This window comes from Microtus ochrogaster, chromosome 5, assembly GCF_000317375.1.
Source record: "Microtus ochrogaster isolate Prairie Vole_2 chromosome 5, MicOch1.0, whole genome shotgun sequence".
NCBI classification, from domain to species: Eukaryota; Metazoa; Chordata; class Mammalia; order Rodentia; family Cricetidae; genus Microtus; species Microtus ochrogaster.
Window position 1 is genome coordinate 3314071 of NC_022012.1, and position 11463 is coordinate 3325533.

Here is an 11463-nt window from a genome sequence, read left to right on the forward strand (position 1 = left end):
AAAAAAAAAAAAAAAGGAAGAAAGGAAGGAAGGAAGGAAGGAAGGAAGGAAGGAAGGAAGGAAGGAAGGAAGGAAAGTTAGAGTTTATTTTCTTACAAAGTTAACTGGTCTCTGAGGATGATATCTGACGTCATCGCCGAGGAATTCCCTGGCAGAGTATCATTCTGGTAGCCCCTGCCTCTACAGCCAACCCAAACACTAACCTTTGTTTATTACCCAGAGCCGCTCCAAAGATCCCGAGATGCGTGGCTGCAGTGTGGCAGCAATCCTAGCACTCGGGAGGCTGAGGCAGGGGAGCCACAGAAAAAGCCGAAGCCAGTCTGAGTTATATAATACAGTGACTCACTCCTCAAAGCAAAGCTAGGTGAGGGTGGAGCAAAGGAAGAAAGTTAAGGAGCATTTTTCATGGCTGCTTCTGCTCACCTAAGAGAGGTACATGGACCCTCTAGCTACTAATTAACTTGAGTATTATAAAGCAGAAATATGCATGATCCACTTCGGTTTCTAGAACACAACTATTCCCATGGCCGACATAGGAGTCTGTCAGGCAGAAGAGCAGCCATGTCAATACCGGGTTCTTCTGTGACTGTGCCCTGGGGCTCCCCGTGGAGAAAGAGACCTGAAACACCAACTGGGCAGAGCTCAATTTCCTCTGAGAGCTTCAGCATTTACAATGCCTTCCTTCAGAAGGGCCACTGAGAAAAACTTTCATTCATTGTGATTTCCAAGAACAGCCTGCAAGTATATAAACTAACAACTTTCTTTGCTAGCTCAATTATGATTCTTTTAAAACGTTAGGAAAAAGAGATAAAAATCATCCACACTTGGAGGCTGGCAGAATGACTACTGACACACACTGTGTGCGCACGAACTAGGAAGTCCTGAGAGTCCCCAAAGCCACACACACACCCTGGGAGGACTGGCACAGTCCCTTGGAAAAGCAATGCTAAGTCTCCTGGGAGAAAGATGATTCAAACATATTCACTCTGGCTCATCTCTAGAGAGGACAGGGCCAGGAACAGTGTCTCTCTTTCCTAATTTAGTTATCTTTTCCCCCAATGCTAGAACATCATATAAGAGCCTACCTGACATTTTGGAGCATTTGCTGTGCTGGGATTGATATTCCGTATTGCCTAAGAGTAAAAAATAAGACGGATAAAAATTACTGTAAGCCACATGGTTTGGCTGTGTAGGCTGATTATAAACTGTATCCAGACATCTCACCAAAGCACAGAATTCCCAAGCTACCCAAGAACAGCAGGCTAAGGAGGACAGGAGCCAATGAAGTCGCCACAGAACAGACTGGCCCTCACAGTCGCAGCACTGAAGACAGACAGCAAGACTTGGCACCAGGACAAAGGCAAAATTTAGTAACAGTCAGGTAGGCTCTTTGCTTCTGTGTTAGAGGAAGCGGGAAGAGATAACTTTCAATGTTTCAGTGATAAGACACAAGTTCACAGAGGCCTTAGGATGTCCACAATTTACAGGCTGCTAAACAAAATAGTCCATTAGCATCAGAACAGAGATCTGTCCCTTCAACACGAGGCAGTAGTAGGTAGCAGAGAAAAGTAGCAGAGGTCACCCAAAGAAGGGGGCCATTCTGTTCAGGACCCACCACCCAAGAACAGTTAGAAAAGTTCTTTAGAAGCAGCAGAACTGGCCCACCAAGAAAACCAGGCTAACTGATGTAACACAGCAGAGAGACAACAGAACATTTTTTACTTTAAAAATAAATGTAAAAATGAGAAAACATTGACATTATAAATTAAGTGAGCTTCTTATTATGAAAGTTTCTTAATTTTTGGTAGCCCACATGTAAAATTGAAACTTGCATTTACTTTGCCCAGTTAGTACTTGGTCACAACAGATAACACACTAGGCTTTATTTTTTATTTCTTCTAACATCCACACACTGAAATCCTTGCTATGCTACTTTGTTCTCGGTCTTTTGTACAATTGTACCCTTCCTTTCTCCCATGAGGGAGTGAACGGGGCGCCCCCTGCATTAGGATGCTTCCCCTGTGCATCTGTTACAAACAGTTTTACAAGACCATAAACTTTGCCAGTCACATCTGGATTACAGGGACACCTTATAAAGGAGGACCAGCATTAAGGATGAGTCTGTCTGAGATTCCATGATTCAGCTTACTGTATATAAGGTAAAACTGATTTTAAATGTGCACAGTGCCTCTGATTTGGAAAAGGCAGCTTGGGAAGAGCACAAACAGTTTTGTGTTTGCAACATTTTGGGGGAGGGGTGTAAACAAGATAGTTGGTTATTTTACAACCAAAATAGAGAATCCAGATAAAGAAGATTCTCCTTTTGTACACTCTTGGCTACTGTACTACGTTACCATCTATTCAAAGAGTTGATATACAAATTGGAAAAGATCTATTGCTTAGCCAAAGACCAATTCCCCACTACCAACAATATCTTAAATATTTGAAGTAAGAAACACAACAAACAAAATGGTTGGGTGGGGCTGGGGATTCTGTGAGCCCAGGAACTCACACACGCTAGGCAAATGCTCCTTCTGGACTACACCTCGGCCCCAAACTTGTTTTCAGAAATTTCTTACTCAGCCTGAACACCAACAGTGTGTACTGAAGGGAAGGGTCTCAAGCTCCTCACCGTCAGGTCCTCCTGCCCCTCCACATGAAAACAACATACCAAAAGACACGCGGAGTCTAAACTCAGGGATCGCTGTAATCTGTCTTAAAGGAAATTCTTTGCTTTAGCAATGCTGAAACATGTCATTAAAGAAAATGTCACACTGGTATACTCTCTACCAAGAATTCGTTTAAGGTACAAATTGTCTTTCTCCGGGACGGCCCCGAGCACCTCCATCTACGAAGCTCTGGGAAACACGGCGTCTGCAGCATGTGCCCTTGCGACAAGCATCTCGGCTTCCTTTGATTTCTGTTCAAACTGCAATGACTATGGCCCAAACAGATAATTTTCATGTGTTCTTTTATTTTTTGTTTGCTTTGACATAGGGTCTCATGAAGCTCAGGCTGGTCTTGAACTCCTGATCTTTCTGTACTGGCCTTCCAAGTGCGGGGTAAGAGGCATGAGCCACCACTCTGGCTAACACAGCTCTTCATGTTGCATGACCATGAATTACAGGGTATGTAGCCTGAGGTCAGTCAAGGAAGAGGACAAGGACAGGCCAGACAGACCCTACTTTCATAAAGCCAACATTCCCTTAACAAAAACTAAGATAAAAGCAGAGACTCTTGTGTGAGAATGCAAAGAGTGAAAGGCTGGACTCTAACCTGTGGCCTCACCTGCCGCAGTAATTCTTGCTGCTTCAAGCGCAGTCGCTCCTTCTCCATCTGCAGCTGCTGCAGTTGCATCTGCTGCTGCTGGTTGGAGTTGCCCCCACCCAGGACACTTCCCTGCGGGCTCTGGGGAGCCAAGGGTGGCGGCTGTTTCACTGGAGCGCTCTGAGTGATTCTCTGGTTCATGGCTGAAATGAAACAGAGACATGTCCTGAAAAAAAACTAGCAGAGAACAACTTAGGTATGCAAGCAAGAACACAGATGGTCAGCTAGACATCCCTTAGGAGCCACCGCGAGAATGATGGCTGTGACTCATTGCTGCCATCACAACTGTTACGGAAGCCCTAAGGCAAATGGAACTTGTATAGCATCAGAGAATAGGAATCAAAGCCTATGCCACCAAAGTGGCAAGCTGTGCAAATACAGTAAGAGGGGACGCTGAGGTGCTTGGCAGATAAAGGTATTTACCACATATAAAACAGAATGTAATGGCACACATCTGTAATCGCAGCAGTTGAGACAGGAGGCAGAGGAGAACCCCCAGGGTTCCTTGAGGGTTGGCTAATCTACGGTACGCAGGGAGAAGACCGTCTCAAAAGTAAGATGGGGGGCTGGAGAGATGGCTCAGAGGTTAAGAGCACTGCCTGCTCTTCTAAAGGTCCTGAGTTCAATTCCCAGCAACCACATGGTGGTTCACAACCATCTGTAATGGGGTCTGGTATCCTCTTCTGGCCTGCAGGCATACACACAGACAGAATATTGTATACATAATAAATAAATATTAAAAAAAAAAGTAAGATGGGAGGAGAACTGATGCCAAAAAGTTGTTCTCTGACATCCACACACAATCTGCGTGCATGCACAAACACATGCATGCACAACCATTAAAAACAAGGTTGAAGACTTTTTATAAAGGATATAAATTTCAGTGACCTGCGTGACCCCTTCCAAGTAAGCCTGCATGTAGGTAGGTTTCGTGAACATGACCATAACCCGGACATACCACCCAGAAAGTCAACTTTTGTCACTGAACCCACATAATCCATTTGGACTGGTTTGTCTTCTAGAGGAACCCGTTTTGATCACATACTTATCTCTGGGTGTGCCACTGTGGGCCTGTAAAGGTCAGAAGACACCTTGCAGGAGGCTGTTGTCTCTTCCACAATGTGAGTCCCAGGGATCAAACTCAGCTCACCAGGTTCAGAGGCAGTGCATTTACCACCCAAGCCTCTTGCCTTAGCCATCTTGTATCAACCTGACAGCATCTCTTTAAGAGTATAACAAGAAACACTTCCCAACAACATCAGGGGCAGCATGCCTGATGCTTTAGGACATTAAAAAGAAAGCAGAATTAAATCACTCTTTAGCTACTAGCTTCCAGGGTAAGGTCCTTGTACATCCATCCTGCCCTCTTTTGTGAGCAAACCTGGCATTGCCAGTGTACAGTTATAAATCTTGACAGGCTATGTATGGATCTAGCTGAATGGCATTAACACATACATGCCTGTCTGTGAAAGGCCCAGGGTTCAATCCCTGTGGTAGTTAAGTCATCTGTCAAGTTGATGGGTCCTAGAATAATCTGGAAAACATGTCTCTAGTATTCTCTGTGAGGATACTTCCAGAAAGGCTCAGTTAATGAGGGAGGAACCAAGATGAACTCACAAACTGGGTAGCCAGACTGAATAAAAGGGGGAGGGAGAAGACCTGCAGGAGAGATGCAGTCTCTCATTCCTGCCAGTCATTCTCTCCAGCCATTCCCCACAGGGATGTGATGTGGGAGTGATTTCTTATTAATAAAGAAACTGCCTAGGCCCATTTCATAGGCCAGCCCTTAGGTAGGCGGAGAAAACAGAACAGGATGCGGGGAGAAAGAAGCTGAGTCGGAGAGTCGCCATGATTGTCCCACTACAGACAGATACAGGTTAAGATCATTCCTGGTAAGCCGGCTTGTGGACTACACAAAATAATAAAAATGGGTTAGATCAATATGTAAGAGCTAGCCAATAAGAGGCTAAAACTAATGGGTCAGACAGTGATTAAAAAAATACAGTTTCCGTGTAATTATTTCGGGTATAAAGCTAGCCGTGGGGGTGGCCAGGTGCCGGGACGCAGCCCCGCCGCTCGTAATTCAACAGGGATGAGCAGGTCAAAGCCACAAGAAGAGCACTAAACCACCACAGGAGCAGAACAGGACCAATAAACAATAAACAAGTGTGAAGAGCAGTTAAGAACTTATCCACCAAGGGAGACATTCTAGCTATTGGTATAAAACTCGAAACAGGAACCCTACCTTCTCTTTCGTCTACCTAGGTCCTCTAAGATGTCAGCAGTATGGTGATACGGAACAAGAACATTGGAAGGGGAAAATCAAGATCATTCTCTGTGTGAGCCAGATTTCAGCAAGACCTGAGCCATCTGTTAGACTACACAGTGGTTTATCAATTTTATTTTTATTCCTCCCCTTGTTCCTATACTTCCACCCCAACCCAGATTTTCTGTATGCCCCCTCCCTTCGTAATTTTTTCAGTTACATTTACTTAGTTTAGACTTACTTCTGCAGAGGACTCAAGTTAGTAAACTTACTTCTTACGCCACTTACCACATATGTGTATTTTGAAACAGAGAATCATTCCCCACTGTCACAGACACCTCCTACTGTGATTTCACAAATCATGACGCATACTGAGAAGCATATTTCTAGGCATCCAAGACTATACTTTGGATCTTTAAAAAGAATTTCCATAAGCATGTAGAAACAGAAATAATACAGCGAGCCTCATGTGTCTGTCCCTCAACCCCCCAAGTTATCAACTGACAGATAAACTTGTCGCACCTCTATCTTCCCTATTTTCAGACAAACAACGCAACCCTGTGTGTGCACAGCTCAAGTCAGTTCTCTCATTCTGCCTCATTTTTGAGGCAGGATCTCTGTATTAGCCAAGGGTACTCCTCTTTCACCTCACACCTCATAGTTCATCTTCAAAGGAAGTCAGGACAGGAACTCAAACAGGACAGGAACCAGGAGGCAGGAGCTAGAGATCACAAGAAGGTGTGCCTCCTGACTTGCTCGGCCTTACTGGCAGACCCCAGAACCACCAGCCTACGGATGACACCAGCCACAGCAGGCTGGGCTCTTTCCCATCAATTACTAAATAAGAAGATGCTCTACAGGCCAGCCTACAATCCTATTTCTGGAGGCGTTTTCTCAACTGAGGTTCACTCAGATGACTTTAGCTTGTATCACACTGACAACCATGGAGCAGTCTCTTACTGTGCACTCCAAACATCGGATGGCTCATAAGCATCAGCTGATTCTCCTGTCTCCACCCCCAATCTTACAGCAGAGCACTACAGGTGCAGTGCAAGGCACCCCGGCCTTCACACGGGCTCCAGAGAGTAAACTCGGGTTCTTCAGGCTTCCGTGGAGCTTTTACCCACTGATCCATTTCGTCAGCCCTCAGTTATGAGAAACTCACACTAACATTTCAAAACACATATCTGAAACACATCAACACTAAAATAACAACAAAAACATGATTACACTGCTCAAACCCATCAGTTCCTTATGGTGTTTATATGTCAATTGGTTTTTAAAAAATAATTTGTTTAAAACAGAATCTAAGCAATGTTCATAGGATGCAGCAGAAACAAATCCTAAATGTGTTTTAATGATTCATTCTTTTTTTAGAAGTTTCACATGGCAGCAATTTACCAATCCTTCAGAGGTATTAATCTGAAGTTCTAATTTTGCCATATATCTTTTGATCACCTGAAATTTCGTTTGTGCAGGATTTAAGACTGTTTAGGATGAGCTGGCTCCACAGCGTCTTATTCACACAGGCAGTGAGTCCGAGGACATCCCGACAATGCTCATGATGTTTTGGCTGGTGTCTTTGTGCTATGACAGAGGACCTGAGCAGCTTTTTCTGCTGGCTTTCAGTCATGAAAAGGTTCCATGCTCACTGTGCCCCAAACCAGATTTCAGCCACACCCTCAGTACTAACAGATAAGGAGACCCTTCTCCCACAAAGTCAACTTCACTTATCTGAGGGTAAAAAGAGAATATACCCACCCCAGTGTGTCTTCACTTTTGCTAGGCCTATTCTAAAGTCTAAAAAACTCCCAGTGTTCCTTCCCCCTCTTGCTGGGGAGAGCAATCCTAAGGCTTCAAGGGTGCTGTACCCTCTCACCCAGTCCGTTGGCTGCACATGAACTATGCTCGTGTGTTCTTCTACATGATAATCTACCACGTAGCCCAGGCTGGCCTCAAACTCCCAACCCTTTTGTCCCAGCGTCCCAAGTGCTGGGATTCCAGGTTTGTCTGGCTGGGCCATCGTGTTTGCTTCCTCACAGTGTATGTGGTAGGGATAGGAAATTGTTTGCTTGTGATAAAAAGGAAGCCATGAGTTCTTTTCGCTTTTAGACATCTTCTAAACTTCCCTTATTTATTCTCCATGGGTTCATAGCTTCCACTTAATAATTTTTGGTCATCTATACTGGTTATTTCTTATTTCTATTTCTGAATAGCCTACTCTGGTGTGCAATCTAATTAGATCACAGCACCGCCCTTCTCTCTGGTGCTGCCACACAGTGCACAGACAGCCACACATACGGACACCCTTCATGTTTAAAGAGTTAATAAAGCAGGGTGTATTTTTAAAAAGTAAGCCTCTAATTTCTGGGTTTTAATTAATTGTATTGTTGGCAAAAGAATGGGGTGAGCTGTTTTTTAAAATTTCATTTTTATTTTGTGTATGTTTTGCTTGCATGTATATCTGTGCACCACAGTGTGCCTGGTCACTCAGAGGTTGTTGGATTCCCCTGGAACTGGAATTACAGATGATTGTGAATCTCTGCGAGAGGAACAAGTGCTAGTAACCTTGAACCACCTCTGCAAGCCCTAAGGTAGGCTACTTACATTAGAACATTGGTGCTATCTTGGAGACCTAACCTGCAGTTAATCCTTAAGTGTCTGTATTAGGGCAAGTCTGAGTAGGTCACCTAACCGTAGTGATATTCATCTATATTTTAATAAATAAATAAAGCTTGCCTAAAGACCAGAATGCAAAAACAGTCACACTAGTCAGCCATACAGGCCAGTAGCACATATCTTTCTTTCTTTCTTTCTTTCTTTCTTTCTTTCTTTCTTTCTTTCTCTCTCTTTCTTTCCTTCCTTCCTTCCTTCCTTCCTTCCTTCCTTCTTTCTTTTACTATTGGATCTTCAGCTTTTTATTAGACCAATCAGGTGCCTTAGGCAGGCAAGATCATCATTATATAATTAAACAAACACAGCATAAACCAATGTAAGACAACTCTACATCATTAACAAAGGCAGCAGAAACAAACACAACACACCTTTACATAGTTAAAATATTATTCTGTAGCATAAACAAATGTAACACAATTTTACATAGTTAAATATTCCACAACATGGGTCAAACAAACATAGGATGTAATTGAAGGATGCACCTTCGTTTCCTGGCCACCCATACTTGAATAATCACACAGAAACTATATTAGTTATAACGCTGCTTGGCCAATGGTTTAGGCATATTCCTACCTAGCTCTTGTATCTTAAATTTCTATTAATCTGTAGCATACCTCTTTAATCCCAGTACCGCATTAGTTAGCCAGAGGGCAGGCGATGGTGATGCACGCCCATCCCAGCACTGAAGAGAAATATAAGGTGGGATGATACAGGAAGTTACCCTCTTGTTTGGTCTGAACATTCATACAGGCGAGTACTTTGCTTTTCTGGTCTTCAGGTTAAACCCCAAAACCTACCTCTGGGTTTTTAATAAACGTGCTACAATGGGCGTTCAACGTTTGGGGTATGAATTCACGATAAAGCTGTTTGCCTGTGGCTTTTTAGCCACCAGGACAGGCTGAAGCTGCATATGGGGTTCCAGCCTCACCTGGCTAGGCTTTCTTTTCTTTCTCCCCCAAAGCCTCTGAGTGAGTTCGGGATTTTCCTGTTGTAGCCTGTCTGAAACAGACTCCAGCTGCCAACCAAACTCCAGAAGCACTTGGGCTCCAAACACCACAGGACTCACCTGCCCTACACTGGCTGGTTCTGCTTTAGGCAGTCCCCGGCCCGAAAATCCCCTTTGCCCGTTTTTCCAGGCAGCTGGCTCTCTCTCTTTCTCTACCATAGGTACCGGGCTCTCCCTGAACCCCCTTCTCAGGCTGCCAAAGCAGGGAGCTGCCTTGAAATCATTCAGGCTTTTACTGTTCTACACAGCAGCAATAAGTCTCACGTCTTCATCAACATCTTCGGTAGATTTGGGAAGACAACTGGGGATTCTTAAACGGAAAAATTAGTTAAAACAGACTCTCTTCACACATTTAAAAATGGGAGAAACCATTACAATGGAGGGATTTGGGTCTCTTACGATAATATGCTAGAAGTTTAAAAATGGAACAAATGAGGATATCTAATTTAGATGGGATTTGTGTAATCTCAAATGTACACATTATCAGCTTTATCATTTGTCTTATCGCTAAAAAAGTTGGATAATTTGAATGCTAAGATACAGGCCTTAGATGATTTGTGCCACGGAAGAGCTTGGAAAGAAATTGAGTCATTTACTGAAGTCATACAGGGCCCAAGAGAAAACCTTCACAGATTCCTTACAAAGACTGACATCTGCAGTAAACAGAATGATACCAAATTCAGAAGCTAGACAAACAATAATTGAATCTCTGGCTTTTAAATATGCCCATTATAGAGCAGGCTTGAGGCAGCGACCTCTGCCAGAGCAAGTTTGAACCAGTGACCCCCCACGTGAGTAAGTACAAGGGAGCAACCACTGAGGGAGCAGGCCTGAGCCAGCAACCTCCACTGGAGCATGCTTAAACCAGCAACCTCCCACTAGGAGGAGGCCCTAATGATTTCCAGTATTGCAGAGTGACCACAGGGACCATTGAACACGTAGTGACCTCCAGGGTGACTAGAACCATGGCCCTGACTGTACACAAGAAGTAACGATCTGAGCCTTGGATCCACTGGTACCTGGAAGACTGATCACCAGAAACACACAGAGCCCCAAATATACCAATCAGAGGAAAAGACAGATAGACAATGTAAGAACACACGCAACACCACACCAATAAAAACTAGTAGCCCTATAACCACAAGACTTGAACAACCAAATATAGATAAAGCAGAAGAAAATGACCTAAAAAATAACTTTAGGAGAACGTTTGAGGCCCTTAAAGAGGAAATGAAAATTTCACTCAAAGAAATAGAGGGAAAGACAAAAAAATTGGAAGAAATCAACAAATTCTTTAAAGAAAAACAAGAAAAAGCAATCAAACAGGTGAAAGGTTAAATGATTAAAGACTTAAAAGCCAAAATAAGAGACAATAAAGAAAACAAAGCAAAAGAATTATAGAAACAGAAATTATGAGAAAATGACCAGGAACCACAAATGCAAGCATAAACAAACAGCAGAATACAAGATATGGAAGAGAGAATCTCAAGTGCTGCAGATACAATAGAGGAAATCAACATATTAGTAAAAAAACAAAGGAATCTAACAAAACCTTAACACACAAAATCCAGGAAATATGGGACACTATAAAAAGACCAAACCTAAGAATGACAGGGATAGAAGAACTCCAGCTCAAAGGCACATAAAATATATTCGACAAGATCAAAGAAGAAAACTTCCTCAACCTAAAGAGAGATATGCATATTTTAGGTTTTCATAAAGATACAAGAAGCAGCTTACAGAACATCAAATAGACTGGATCATAAAAATAAAGTAAAAGAGTACCCTTCGCCACATAATAATCAAAACACTAAACATATAGAATAAAGAAAGAATATTAAGAGCTGGAAAGGGAAAAGGTCAGGGAACAAATAAAGGCAGATCTATCAGAATTACACCTGACTTCTCAATGGAAAACAACGAAAGTCAGAAGGTCCGGGTTAAGTCATATGCAGACATTAAGAGACCACGAATGGCAGCCCAGACCACAAACTTTAAATCACCATCAAAGGACAAGATATTCCATGACAGAACCAGATTTAACCAATACCTAGCTACAAAAGCAGGCATACACAAAGTACTAGAAGGAAAACTCCAAACCAAGGAAGTTAGCTACATTCACAAAAACACAGACAATAAATGATCTCATAGCAGCAAATCCCAAAGAAGGAAAACAAACACACACACA

At 43.0% G+C, this 11463-nt stretch overlaps 1 protein-coding gene across 1 annotated transcript in view; it reads right to left on the reverse strand.

The window, feature by feature from the left end:
* Positions 1 to 11463, reverse strand: part of Yap1 (Yes associated protein 1) — a gene marked incomplete at its 5' end in the record, with an annotated part of 87991 nt that overhangs the window by 15644 nt on the left and 60884 nt on the right. The window contains 2 exons of the mRNA XM_005346808.3: positions 1086 to 1133; positions 3289 to 3470. Coding sequence (XP_005346865.3) covers positions 1086 to 1133; positions 3289 to 3470 — 230 coding nt within the window. The remainder of the gene's footprint in view (positions 1 to 1085; positions 1134 to 3288; positions 3471 to 11463) is intronic.